The sequence below is a fragment of the Oncorhynchus clarkii genome, chromosome 23, assembly GCF_045791955.1.
Source record: "Oncorhynchus clarkii lewisi isolate Uvic-CL-2024 chromosome 23, UVic_Ocla_1.0, whole genome shotgun sequence".
NCBI classification, from domain to species: Eukaryota; Metazoa; Chordata; class Actinopteri; order Salmoniformes; family Salmonidae; genus Oncorhynchus; species Oncorhynchus clarkii.
Window position 1 is genome coordinate 51,099,171 of NC_092169.1, and position 14,999 is coordinate 51,114,169.

Genomic DNA, 14,999 nt, shown 5'->3' on the forward strand with positions numbered 1-14,999 from the left:
TGTTTATGGCATCATTAGGAAGGAAAATTATGTGGATATATTGAAGCAACATCTCAAGACATCAGTCAGGAAGTTAATGCTTGGTCGCAAATGGGTCTTACAAATGGACAATGTTCCCAAACGTACTTCCAAAGTTGTGGCAAAATGACTTAAGGACAATAAAGTCAAGGTATTGGAGTGACCATCACAAAGCCCTGACCTCAATCCCATAGAAAATTTGTGGGCAGAACTGAAAAAAAGCATGTGCAAGCAAGGAGGCCAACAAACCTGATTCAGTTACACCAGCTCTATCAGGAGGAAAGGGCCAAAATTCACCCAATTTATTGTGGGAAGCTTGTGGAAGGCTACCCGAAACGTTTGACCTTAGTTAAACAATTAAAAGGCAATGCTACCAAATACTAATTGAGTGTATGTAAACTTCTAACCAACTGGGCTTGTGATGAAAGAAATAAAAGCTGAAATAAATAATTCTCTCTACTATTATTCTGACATTTCACATTCTTAAAATAAAGTGGTGATCCTAACTGACCTAAAACAGGGAGTTTTTACTAGGATTAAATGCCAGGAATTGTGAAAAACTGAGTTTAAATGTTTTTGGCTAAGGTGTATGTAAACTTCCGACATCAACTGTATATCATTAACAATGTTATGCCTCATTAACTAAGTTATCCCTAGTCCTAATTCAAACATGTATATCTCATTAACTAAATTATCCCTAGTCCTAATTCAAACATGTATATCTCATTAACTAAGTTATCCCTAGTCCTAATTCAAACATGTATATCTCATTAACTAAGTTATCCCTAGTCCTAATTCAAACATTGTTTATTATAACATGTAAAACAACAGACGATAGAGTCTGTTAATCATGTAGCAACTTTAGAAATATTTCGCTATGTTTAAATGACAACCTGTTCTACTCGTGCACCGGTAAATTCATGGCTTTACCCACAGGTTTCACACCTTTTATTATTTGCAGTCTAAATAAATACCACTTATTTTTGCACCTGATCTACTGGCTTGGGCTCCACACCAACTAAATATGTTTTATTTAACCTTTATTTACAGGAAAGTCAGTTAACACATTCTTATTTACAATGACGGCCTACACCGTCCAAACCCGGACGATGCTGGGCCAATTGTGCGCCGCCCTATGAGACTCCCAATCACAGCCGATTGTGATACAGCCCGGATTTGAAACAGGGTGTCTGTAGTGACCTCTCTAGCACTGAGATGCAGTGCCTTAGACCGCTGCACCACTTGGGAGATCCAGGCTACTGGGTTCACTATCTTATCAGACTCTAAATGACCAGATCATTCATTACCAGAGTGAAAATTCTAATGTAGCTACACTGGAGCTGTGGACTAAACCAATTTAACACCCAATAGAAGTTTCTAATATTTAATAGTGGAATATCGGTGATTAAGAGGTCAGGATTTAAATGGGTGTCACTCAGCTAAAACTTGACAGATAAACTCTCTCGCCAAGACAGATACATTTCCTTGATCATTTTCAGTCCCAAATGAATGCTACGTTCCAGCCTAGAACGCAGGGACACCATGAAGGGCAAGACATCCTTCAACAACATGAACATTCTAATCTGAAATGACTGGAGGGTCTCATTAAATTACCATGGTTTACGTCCCAATTGGCAGTGCACTAGCCTGTACTTTTGCCCCACAGCCCTGGTCAAAGGTACTGCGTTTATTGGGAATAGGGTGACATTTGGGATGGGCACCACAAAACTGCAACACTCATTGCACTCATGCTTTGCAAAATAGATAAGTGTTGTTTTTTTGCCTGTCTGAGCTTGGGAGGAAACATCCAAAAGACTGATTCAACAACCTCATTTAAAGAAGGCCAACTCAACAGTAGGTCTACTCTACCACATGATCATTGTAGTGTATCTATCTATCTGTCTGGTGTGGTCTGTCTCTCTGTTTGGTAACTTTGTATCCACTGCATCGCCCCTTCCGTCAATAGAAGCACATGGTCCGTGTTTGTTGCAGGAAGTGAAGATGGCGGACCAGTCGTTGCTATCTGAGTCTGCTCTCGGGTGGTCTATATTCGCCCTTGTATTTTTGGTAAGCACACTTAAGTCGCTGCAGAATCTCGAAATATTACCCTGTGTATGTACTGGATGACTTTCCTTTGGCCACAGTTGTCTTTGTCACGCTCAGTTCGCTACAGCTTTACGTAGCTAGCAATCTAGCTAGATAACGTTAGCTAGTTTGACAGCTGTCATGGCTTAGTTAGCTAACGTTGTAGCTAACTCAGAGTTTAACTAACCTGCCTCTAATAGCCTCGCTAATACCATATCAATAGCTAACTGTTGTAGCTAATTAATTTGTTTACAGTGTTATAGTGAATCATTGTGGTTGTCATGGTCGTATCTATCAGTTTTACCAAGCAATGCTAGCTAGTTTACAGTAGTTTGCATGAAGTTAGCTAGTTGCTAACATGTTGGATCAAGTTAAATGTCAAAGTTTAACTTGAAGTAGACTTCTCCTGCCTTATTTGTAAAGAAGAACTAACTACATGCTAACTACATAACTAACAACATGCATTATCAATTGTTAGTTAGCTAACTAGTTACCCTACACAATGTCACATGACTGCAGACAGCTACATTTACAGAGGCGCTGCTGAGCCTGCCTGCTTCAGTAATTTCCGTTTTCATATCAATCAGGAAGGCTTTGAACCTAGCTAGTGATTATAATAGCCAATATAGCTTAGAGACATTTGTTTTTGCTTTCTTTTAGCTAACAAGCTGAAACACCATCTATTTATTATGCAACGCAATCCTCTCAATGGGTCTTAGTTTAGATGCAAAGCTTGTGTCATTACCTGGCAAAACACGTAGGCGTGGGCTAGTGTTAATTGATCCGGTCTCTGGATGGCATCCCTTCAGGATCTGAGCAGCCAATGGGCTTTAGCAGTGTCCTCACAGTTTAGGACTAGGCACCATGTGTGCCTGGAATACAACCATGTGATTCTGGAGCTCCAGCACCATGTCTGTCCCAAATAACACCCTGTTCCCCATGTGTGTGTGTGTCCCAAATAACACCCTGTTCCCTGTGTGTCTGTGTGTCCCAACTAACACCCTGTTCCCTATGTGTCTGTGTGTCCCAAATAACACCCTGTTCCCTGTGTGTCTGTGTGTCCCAAATAACACCCTGTTCCCTATGTGTCTGTGTGTCCCAAATAACACCCTGTTCCCCATGTGTCTGTGTGTCCCAAATAACACCCTGTTCTCTATGTGTCTGTGTGTCCCAAATAACACCCTGTTCCCTATGTGTCCCAAATAACACCCTGTTCCCCTGTGTGTCCCAAATAACACCCTGTTCCCTATGTGTCTGTGTGTCCCAAATAACACCCTGTTCCCTATGTGTCCCAAATAACACCCTGTTCCCTATGTGTCCCAAATAACACCCTTTTCCCCTGTGTGTCCCAAATAACACCCTGTTCCCCATGTGTCTGTGTGTCCCAAATAACACCCTGTTCCCTGTGTGTCTGTGTGTCCCAAATAACACCCTGTTCCCCATGTGTCTGTGTGTCCCAAATAACACCCTGTTCCCTATGTGTCTGTGTGTCCCAAATAACACCCTGTTCCCTATGTGTCTGTGTGTCCCAAATAACACCCTGTTCCCTATGTGTGTGTTCCCTCAGAGCCTGGTTCCTTTCTAGGTTTCTTCCTAGGTTCCTGCCTTTCTAGGGAGGTTTTGTGTGCCCCTACATTTGCATTGCTTGCTGTTTGGGGTTTTAGGCTGGGTTTCTGTACAGCACTTTGTGACATCTGCTAATGTAAAAAGGGATATATAAATGGATTTGATTTGATAATGGCCTGCGTGAATAGGGTTGATGCGATTTGCAATTAAAACAAGTTTTCAACAACACTTTTGCAAAGTAATTCATTTGTAGTGGTGAGATTTAATTTGTGAATATTGTAAATCGAAAACATCTGAGTCTCGCTGTTGGCTGCATTGGTGTCAGAAGTGGGATATCATAATGAGCCTACTTAGCTAAGAGTCATTACAATAACAATGAACTGTAAACACTCAGATGTTCTGACAGCTGATGCGGCCCAATAACTTTAGGATATTTTACGTGATAACTCTAACCATTGTTTTTCCATCCACAGGTGATCCTGTCCTTCTGTTGGGTCTACATCAGGAAGTACCAGAGCCGCCAAGAGAGTGAGGTCATCTCAACCATCACTGCAATATGCGCATTGGCCATTGCACTGATAACCTCTGCACTTCTTCCAGTGGATATATTCCTAGTGTCTTACATGAAGCACCCCAACGGTACTTACAAGGTACGTATTCAGCTGCTTCATAAGGCCTGAGACTTAGGCCTATGTCATTTAAGACCATTTGAGTTCAATGATATAGCAGCTTATAATAGTAGCTCATGTTGTTGTCCATTTGAAACATAACAAGCCATTAGACCTACTCCTGGGCTAAAAAGCATGCTTGATGGATAATCTTTAGTCTGGGAAACCAGTCCATAGTTTTCAACTCATTGTCAGAGACCAAGGAATATGTCTGCAAAGAGGTGATATTTGATGATTTACGCTAGTCAAATATCCTTGATGATTCAAGCATGACATGCTTGTGAACGATACTAGCCTGGGAGACGGTCTGTTTCTGCTCTCCTGACAACTCCTAATGGAACTGTCATGCCAAACATGTTTAGCTTGACAATGGAGTCGGCAAAAGCATGAACAGATCAGGGGTCTACTCTACCTTAAAGATGATGGTAATGACTGTAATAACTGACTACCAGGGGTCTACTCTACCTTAAAGATGATAGTAATGACTATAATAACTGACTACCAGGGGTCTACTCTACCTTAAAGATGATGGTAATGACTGTAATAACTGACTACCAGAGGTCTACTCTACCTTAAAGATGATGGTAATGACTGTAATAACTGACTACCAGGGGTCTACTCTACCTTAAAGATGATGGTAATGACTGTAATAACTGACTACCAGGGGTCTACTCTACCTTAAAGATGATGGTAATGACTGTAATAACTGACTACCAGGGGTCTGTCTACTCTACCTTAAAGATGATGGTAATGACTGTAATAACTGACTACCAGGGGTCTACTCTACCTTAAATAGATTATGTTAATAACTGACAGTACCAGTGGTCTACTCTACCTCAAAGAGATAATGGTAATGACTGTAATAACTGACTACCAGGGGTCTACTCTACCTTAAATAGATTATGTTAATAACTGACAGTACCAGTGGTCTACTCTACCTTAAATAGATTATGTTAATAACTGACTAGTAGTGGTCTACTCTACCTTAAATAGATTATGTTAATAACTGACTAGCAGTGGTCTACTCTACCTTAAATAGATGATGTTAATAACTGACTAGCGGTGGTCTACTCTACCTTAAATAGATGATGTTAATAACTGACTAGCAGTGGTCTACTCTACCTTAAATAGATGATGTTAATAACTGACTAGCAGTGGTCTACTCTACCTTAAACAGATTATGTTAATAACTGACTAGCAGTGGTCTACTCTACCTTAAATAGATTATGTTAATAACTGACTACCAGTGGTCTACTCTACCCTAAATAGATTATGTTAATAACTGACTAGCAGTGGTCTACTCTACCTTAAATAGATTATGTTAATAACTGACTAGCAGTGGTCTACTCTACCTTAAATATATTATGTTAATAACTGACTAGCAGTGGTCTACTCTACCTCAAAGAGATAATGGTAATGACTCTAATAACTGACTAGCAGTGGTCTAAAAAGAAAAAACAAGCCATGAGGTCGAAGCAATTGTCCGTAGACCTCAGAGACAGGATTATGTCGAGGCATAGGTCTGGGGAAGGATACCAAAACATGTCTACAGCATTGAAGGTCCACAAGAACAAAGTGGCCTCCATCATTCTTAAATGGAAGAAGTTTGGAACCACCAAGAATCTTCCTAGAGCTGGCCGCCCGGCCAAATTGAGCAATCGGGGGAGAAGGGCCTTGGTCAGGGAGGTGACCAAGAAAACCCGATGGTCACTCTGACAGAGCTCCAGAGTTCCTCTGTGGAGATAGTTGTCCTTCTGGAAGGTTCTCCCATCTCTGCCTTACTCCACCATAAAGGCCTTTATGGTAGAGTGGCCACTACTTAGTAAAAGACAGCCCCTTTGGAGTTTGCCAAATTACTCTCAGACCATGAGAAAGAAGATTCTCTGGTCTGATGAAACCAAGATTTGGCCTGAATGCCAAGTGTCACGTCTGGAGGAAACCTGGCACCGTCTCTACGGTGAAGCATGGTGATGGCAGCATCATGCTGTGGGGATGTTTTTCAGTGGCAGGGACTGGGAGAGTAGTCAGGTTCGAGGGAAAAATTAACGGAGCAAAGTACAGAGAGATCCTTGATGAAAAAATGCTCAGACTGGGGAGGTCCTGAGGATTTTGGAAGGCAAAGGTTCACCTTCCAACAGGACAACGACCCTGAGCACACAGCCAAGACAACGCAGGAGTGGCGTCAGGACTAATATCTGAACATCTCTGGAGAGACCTGAAAATAGCTGTGCAGATATGCTCCCCATCTAACCTGACAGCTTGAGAGAATCTGTAGAGAAGAATGGGAGAAACTCCCCATATACAGGTGTGCCAAGCTTGTAGTGTCATACCCAAGAAGACCTAAGGCTGTCATCGCTGCCCCAGGCGCTTCAACAAAATAGCCCTGTGACCGTTTTGTCATAACCTGTGTCAAGTCACATCTTCAAATCTCTGCTACGTAAGTGACTAAATAAACACATCCAGTCTAATATACAGCTACTGCTGAAATACCTAACCCCCTACTATAAAAGCAAGGACAGTGATGCAATAGCCATATGTTTTATGTAAAACGAAGAGAGCAGAGATGGTTCATTATTGATCAATAAAGTAAGAAGACACATGATTAACATTATACCAGGGATAGTGTCATCATATAGGCACTACCGCTGGTATGTCAATCATATTTTATGACTTTTTTCATGATATCCTTATCAATGAATCAAGATCTCTTTCTTTTTACATAAAACAAATAGCCCTGTGTCCGTTTCATCATAGTCCTAGCCTGGCAAATTGACCTGTGCCCGTTTTCATCATAGTCCTAGCCTGGCAAATAGCCCTGTGTCCGTTTTCATCATAATCCTAGCCTGGCAAATAGCCCTGTGTCCGTTTCATCATAATCCTAGCCTGGCAAATTGACTTGTGCCCGTTTTCATCATAATCCTAGCCTGGCAAATTGACCTGTGCCCGTTTTCATCATAATCCTAGCCTGGCAAATAGCCCTGTGTCCGTTTTCATCATAGTCCTAGCCTGGCAAATAGCCCTGTGTCCGTTTTCATCATAATCCTAGCCTGGCAAATTGACCTGTGCCCGTTTTCATCATAGTCCTAGCCTGGCAAATAGCCCTGTGTTAGTTTGCATCATCGTCCTAGCCTGGCTTTTATCGTTTAATATTACCTATGTCTCAGAAATCTCTGTGAATCTAGGATTATGGAATTATACACTAATGTTTAGCTGTATGTTTAGTTCGTGACTCCTTCATAAATAGCTTTGCAATCAATGTTGCTGTGAAGGTCTGTTGAGTGTTTTAATCTGTTCAGATGTTGTTGTGTAAGGTCTGTTTAGTGTTTTAATCTGTTCAGATGTTGTTGTGTAGGGTCTGTTTAGTGTTTTAATCTGTTCAGATGTTGTTGTGAAGGTCTGTTGAGTGTTTTAATCTGTTCAGATGTTGTTGTGTAAGGTCTGTTGAGTGTTTTAATCTGTTCAGATGTTGTACTGTGTAAGGTCTGTTTAGTGTTTTAATCTGTTCAGATGTTGTTGTGTAAGGTCTGTTTAGTGTTTTAATCTGTTCAGATGTTGTTGTGAAGGTCTGTTGAGTGTTTTAATCTGTTCAGATGTTGTTGTGAAGGTCTGTTTAGTGTTTTAATCTGTTCAGATGTTGTTGTGTAAGGTCTGTTTAGTGTTTTAATCTGTTCAGATGTTGTTGTGTATGGTCTGTTTGGTGTTTTAATCTGTTCAGATGTTGTTGTGTAAGGTCTGTTTAGTGTTTTAATCTGTTCAGATGTTGTTGTGTAAGGTCTGTTTAGTGTTTTAATCTGTTCAGATGTTGTTGTGTAAGGTCTGTTTAGTGTTTTAATCTGTTCAGATGTTGTTGTGTAAGGTCTGTTGTGTTTATTGTAATCAATGTCCTATTTCTTCTCAATACAGGAGTGGGCAGAAAACAATGAGACACGAGGCCAAATCGAAGACACTGTGCTGGATGCTTATTACTGTGAGTAGGATACTGTTTGTATTCATATAGGCATATTTATCAAGGCACAGTGCCAGCAAATCATTTTCTGTTTGCTAAACCTTTTGTTAATAGTCAAATATTTACAATTGACTTATGTTTGTACCCGTTGTGACTTTAATAGTTTGAACAAATCAACTAATTCCTGATTGGTAGAGAGTGATTTTGTATGGAGTGAGAATCTCCATAGGAATATATGTTTTTGTCCAGGTCTAGGATTAATCTGTGTCCAGGAAACTAGCCATTAAGCTGTAAGGGACAGAGGGTCCCCACCTTCTCCATATTGAGCTAATGAATGGTTGGATTAATCTGTGTCTGGGAAACTAGCCATTAAACTGTAAGGGACAGAGGGTCCCCACCTTCTCCATAATGAACTAATGAATGGTTGGATTAATCTGTGTCTGGGAAACTAGCCATTAAACTGTAAGGGACAGAGGGTCCCCACCTTCTCCATAATGAACTAATGAATGGTTGGATTAATCTGTGTCTCTGGTTGCCTGGTCAATAACACTGACATGAATACAATCTGTATTAATCTCAGTTAGCCTACCTAGGCAGTAATACAATCTGTATTAATCTCAGTTAGCCTACCCAGGCAGTAATACAATCTGTATTAATCTCAGTTAGCCTACCTAGGCAGTAATACCATCTGTATTAATCTCAGTTAGCCTACCCAGGCAGTAATACAATCTGTATTAATCTCAGTTAGCCTACCTAGGCAGTAATACAATCTGTATTAATCTCAGTTAGCCTACCTAGGCAGTAATACAATCTGTATTAATGTCCGTTAGCCTACCTAGGCAGTAATACTCTGTTAGCCTATTTGATCATGAGCCGTTAGTTTCCTCAGCCCAGACCCTAGCCAATCAGAGAATCTACTTCCATCAGTCGCATAATGTCATCAGAATTTCTCTTTGACAGACAAGGTACAACACTGTGCATGTAAATCCCAGCATGCACTTCAATTCACCTGCCCACCATGCGTTACTTGACTTTGTCCTCTAGACTGAGTCGTAGACGCCACTAATATGATTTTCTGTGTTGCTGTCAAAGATTTGGATGAAAAATGCACTCAAAGGAAGAGTTCAATGTACAGGGTCTTATATAATGCAGAAGTAGTGAGGTCTTAAATGCAGATTTGGATCCTATCAGGAATGTAATTGATTTAATGGCCAAATGGCCTGTATATATTTTGTCTTGTGTATGGTACAGCAGTTCTACTCAGATTTGTCAGTTCTATCTCAAGGTACTTAGCTTACAATACGTGGAAGCATCATATCTCTCCCTGCATACAGAGTGGAAGGAGGGAGGGGGGGGGGGCATAGTGGAGGGAGGGGGGGGGGACAGAGTGGAGGGAGGGAGAGGGGAGGACAGAGTGGAGGGAGGGAGGGGGAGGAGAGGACAGAGTGGAGGGAGGGAGGGGGAGGAGAGGACAGAGTGGAGGGGGAGGAGAGGACAGAGTGGAGGGAGGGAGGGGGAGGAGAGGACAGAGTGGAGGGAGGGAGGGGGAGGAGAGGACAGAGTGGAGGGAGGTAGGGGGGAAGGAGAGGACAGAGTGGAGGGAGGTAGGGGGGAAGGAGAGGACATAGGGGAGGGAGGGAGGGAGGAAGGAAGGAAGAGAGGACAGAGTGGAGGGAGGTAGGGAGGGAGGACAGTATAGAGTGGAGGGAAGGAGGGAGGACAGAGTGCAGGGAGGGGGAGGAGAGGACAGAGTGGAGGGAGGGAGGACAGTATAGAGTGGTGGGAGGGAGGAGAGGAGAGGACGGCGTAGAGTGGTGGGAGGGAGGAGAGGAGAGGACGGTGTAGAGTGGTGGGAGGGAGGAGAGGAGAGGACGGCGTAGAGTGGTGGGAGGGAGGAGAGGAGAGGACGGTGTAGAGTGGTGGGAGGGAGGAGAGGAGAGGACGGCGTAGAGTGGTGGGAGGGAGGAGAGGACGGCGTAGAGTGGTGGGAGGGAGGAGAGGACGGTGTAGAGTGGTGGGAGGGAGGAGAGGACGGTGTAGAGTGGTGGGAGGGAGGAGAGGACGGTGTAGAGTGGTGGGAGGGAGACGAGAGGACGGCGTAGAGTGGTGGGAGGGAGGAGAGGACGGTGTAGAGTGATGGGAGGGAGGAGAGGAGAGGACGGCGTAGAGCGGTGGGAGGGAGGAGAGGACGGTGTAGAGTGGTGGGAGGGAGGAGAGGACGGTGTAGAGTGGTGGGAGGGAGGAGAGGAGAGGACGGTGTAGGGTGGTGGGAGGGAGGAGAGGAGAGGACGGCGTAGAGGGGTGGGAGGGAGGAGAGGACGGCGTAGAGTGGTGGGAGGGAGGAGAGGACGGCGTAGAGGGGTGGGAGGGAGGAGAGGACGGCGTAGAGTGGTCGGAGGGAGGAGAGGACGGTGTAGAGTGGTGGGAGTGAGGAGAGGACGGCGTAGAGTGGTGGGAGGGAGGAGAGGAGAGGACGGCGTAGAGCGTTGGGAGGAAGGAGAGGACGGCGTAGAGTGGTGGGAGGGAGGAGAGGAGAGGACGGCGTAGAGCGGTGGGAGGGAGGAGAGGACGGTGTAGAGTGGTGGGAGGGAGGAGAGGAGAGGACGGCGTAGAGCGGTGGGAGGGAGGAGAGGACGGCGTAGAGCGGTGGGAGGGAGGAGAGGACGGCGTAGAGTGGTGGGAGGGAGGAGAGGACGGCGTAGAGTGGTGGGGGGGAGAAGAGGACGGCGTAGAGTGGTGGGAGGAGAGGACGGCGTAGAGTGGTGGGAGGGAGGAGAGGACGGCGTAGAGTGGTGGGAGGGAGGAGAGGACGGCGTAGAGTGGTGGGAGGGAGGAGAGGACGGTGTAGAGTGGTGGGACGGAGGAGAGTAGAGGATGGAGGCATGAAAAAGGTGGAGTGGGTAGAGGGAGGAGAGGGTGGATTGGAGGGAGGACAGAATAGAGTGGAGGGAGGAGAGGAGAGGACAGAGTGGATGGAGGAGAGGAGAGGACAGAGTGGATGGAGGAGAAGAGAGGACAGAGTGGAGGGAGGAAAGGAGAGGACAGAGTGGCTAGAAGTATAGGACAGAGTGGCTAGAAGTATAGGACAGAGTGGCTAGAAGTATAGGAAAGAGTGGCTAGAAGTAGAGGACAGAGTGGCTAGAAGTATAGGACAGAGTGGCTAGAAGTATAGGACAGAGTGGCTAGAAGTATAGGACAGAGTGGCTAGAAGTATAGGACATAGTGGCTAGAAGTATAGGACAGAGTGGCTAGAAGTATAGGACAGAGTGGCTAGAAGTATAGGACAAAGTGGCTAGAAGTAGAGGACAGAGTGGCTAGAAGTAGAGGACAGAGTGGCTAGAAGTATAGGACAGAGTGGCTAGAAGTATAGGACAGAGTGGCTAGAAGTATAGGACAGAGTGGCTAGAAGTATAGGACAGAGTGGCTAGAAGTATAGGACAGAGTGGCTAGAAGTAGAGGACAGAGTGGCTAGAAGTAGAGGACAGAGTGGCTAGAAGTAGAGGACAGAGTGGCTAGAAACCAAGTCTCTCTCACACCAAGTCTCTCTCACACCAAGCCCCTCTCACACCAAGCCCCTCTCACACCAAGCCCCTCTCACACCAAGCCTCTCTCACACCAAGCCGCTCTCACACCAAGCCTCTCTCACACCAAGCCTCTCTCACACCAAGCCTCTCTCACACCAAGCCTCTCTCACACCAAGCCTTGCTCTCACCAAGCCTCTCTCACACCAAGCCTCTCTCACACCAAGCCTCTCTCACACCAAGCCTCTCTCACACCAAGCCTCTCTCACACCAAGCCTCTCTCACACCAAGCCTCTCTCACACCAAGGCTCTCTCACACCAAGCCTCGCTAACACCAAGCCTCGCTAACACCAAGCCTCGCTAACACCATGGGTTCAACCCAGCAAAGATGGAAATAGCAACAACATCTCTATCCTCCAGAACTGGCCAGCGTAATCATCCACTCTTTAACCCCTAGAGGTGATGTCTGCGCAATCTAATTAGCATAATACCATTCCCATAAAAACAGTCTGTTTAAACTTTAGATATCTGTTTTTTTGCATTGGATGCGTCTCAGTCCACTGCATCTGCCAATGTTGCACTTCCGCATCTTCGGTGAAAGGGGACAGAGCTAGAGTGGTGTTTGTTAGACCCTGAGATATCCCAAAATCGTTATTTTTACAAAATCGCCTGTAGCGTCCTAACGGTTTGGCTTACAAACCATTTTTCTCCACGACCCCCACAAGCTGAAGTCGACCCCCACGTCTGAAGTCGACCCCCACGTCTGAAGTCGATACAGCCAATCTGCCAACTTCTGTCTGTAGAGTCCGAACAGTCCAACTTCTGTCTGTAGCGTCCGAACAGTCCAACTTCTGTCTGTAGAGTCCGAACAGTCCAACTTCTGCCTGTAGAGTCCCAACAGTCCAACTTCTGTCTGTAGAGTCCGAACAGTCCGTCTTCTGCCTGTAGAGTCCGAACAGTCCAACTTCTGTCTGTAGAGTCCGAACAGTCCAACTTCTGTCTGTAGCGTCCGAACAGTCCAACTTCTGTCTGTAGAGTCCGAACAGTCCAACTTCTGCCTGTAGAGTCCCAACAGTCCAACTTCTGTCTGTAGAGTCCGAACAGTCCGTCTTCTGTCTGTAGAGTCCGAACAGTCCGTCTTCTGCCTGTAGAGTCCGAACAGTCCAACTTCTGTCTGTAGAGTCCGAACAGTCCATCTTCTGCCTGTAGAGTCCGAACAGTTTGGGCTCTTTGCTTTGAATTGCACTACTAAGTATTGGAGTCCTCCATGAACATCCTGTTTTTATTCTGAACTAATCAAAGTCAATTCAATTGATCACAGATGGAAGCCAATTTTGATTTGTGATCTGGAAGGTGGTTTGTTACACCTCAGCAAGTTTTGCAATTACAATTCTAAGGGGCAGTGTTCACTTATCCAAATAGGGCATTTTATAGAGTTTTTGTGTGTAAATAAAGTCTGATTTAATGTGTTTTCATTTCAGGCTGTAAGGCAACAAAAGGTGAACATTATGGAAGGGTTGGTGACTTTCCATACCCACTGTATATATGGAGACTGTTTAGTTCCAAAAATAAGGGGATAAATTCAAGTTAAAAAATAAAATAACATGTTTCCTGATCTTTCTTTTATCTCTCAGATATAGGACAGACACTTCAGAACAAACTTTCGGGGACTATCTCTTGTTCAGTGTTGTCAATCTGTTATTCAATGCGTTTTGGTTAGGCTAATTAATAGCAGTAAGGCCAAATGTTTTTATTACATGTATATATTTATGGGATACTTCAAAAGGTCTTAAAATTCAAAATCAAATGGCAAAATGATCCTTCATATGACCTCCTTAAAACAATTCCATATAGCTTATTCCAACACTGCCCCGGCTTAGACAGGGCTGACACTGTAATGGGTTAAATAAGAACTGTAGAAAGCAAAGTGAAGCAGAGAGAACAGAACAGTGGGGTAAAATCCCTGTTGAGCAGGATTATAAATCCTTAAAGCGAGATCGTCTCTCTAGAAACTCACTATGTGATTGTGTATTATCTATATAAAGAGTCCGGCTTTAAATGGGGGACGTGTCATTCCTCCAATTACAGCGTTGAGTTTGACAGAGGCTGGACAGATCCGCTGGGCTGGCTGACAGTTGTTTTGTTTTGTCATGGTTGAGAGACTATGATTCCTTTTTTACCCAGAAAGGAGGAGGGAGCAGGGGAGAGGCTTTAAAGAGCTTGCATACCCTAGCATGTGACATCGCGTGTCAATGTGATGGTGACTAAGGGAGCCTGTCTATGCTGCAGTGTGTGTGTTTGGTGCTGAGGAAATAACCTTCGGCAGTCGATCAGGAAGGTTCAAGGCTGTTGGTTAAAAAACAGACAGTACATAAAACATATAGAAATGATGTGACTCTTCAAAGCCATTAACGAGGCTTATTCGCATTAGCAGCAACATGCATTGGTTTCTCTTGTTTATGATAACAAGTGTCTTTCTGTCACTGGTGTTTATGATAACAAGTGTCTTTCTGTCACTGGTGTTTCTGATAACAAGTGTCTTTCTGTCACTGGTGTTTCTGATAACAAGTGTCTTTCTGTCACTGGTGTTTATGATAACAAGTGTCTTTCTGTCACTGGTGTTTCTGATAACAAGTGTCTTTCTGTCACTGGTGTTTATGATAACAAGTGTCTTTCTGTCACTGGTGTTTCTGATAACAAGTGTCTTTCTGTCACTGGTGTTTCTAATAACAAGTGTCTTTCTGTCACTGGTGTTTATGATAACAAGTGTCTTTCTGTCACTGGTGTTTCTGATAACAAGTGTCTTTCTGTCACTGGTGTTTCTGATAACAAGTGTCTTTCTGTCACTGGTGTTTATGATAACAAGTGTCTTTCTGTCACTGGTGTGTCTGATAACAAGTGTCTTTCTGTCACTGGTGTTTATGATAACAAGTGTCTTTCTGTCACTGGTGTTTCTGATAACAAGTGTCTTTCTGTCACTGGTGTGTCTGATAACAAGTGTCTTTCTGTCACTGGTGTGTCTGATAACAAGTGTCTTTCTGTCACTGGTGTTTATGATAACAAGTGTCTTTCTGTCACTGGTGTTTCTGATAACAAGTGTCTTTCTGTCACTGGTGTTTCTGATAACAAGTGTCTTTCTGTCACTGGTGTTTCTAATAACAAGTGTCTTTCTGTCACTGGTGTTTCTGATAACAA

The 14,999-nt window shown here is 44.1% G+C and overlaps 1 protein-coding gene across 1 annotated transcript in view; it reads left to right on the forward strand.

Moving 5' to 3' along the window:
- The first annotated feature begins 1,984 nt into the window (after nt 1–1,984).
- The window catches only part of LOC139381915 (LMBR1 domain containing 1), a 273,723-nt gene continuing 260,708 nt past the window's right edge, over nt 1,985–14,999 (forward strand). Inside the window, exons 1-2 of the mRNA XM_071125774.1 lie at nt 1,985–2,085; nt 4,143–4,319. Coding sequence (XP_070981875.1) covers nt 2,020–2,085; nt 4,143–4,319 — 243 coding nt within the window. The 5' untranslated portion in view covers nt 1,985–2,019. The remainder of the gene's footprint in view (nt 2,086–4,142; nt 4,320–14,999) is intronic.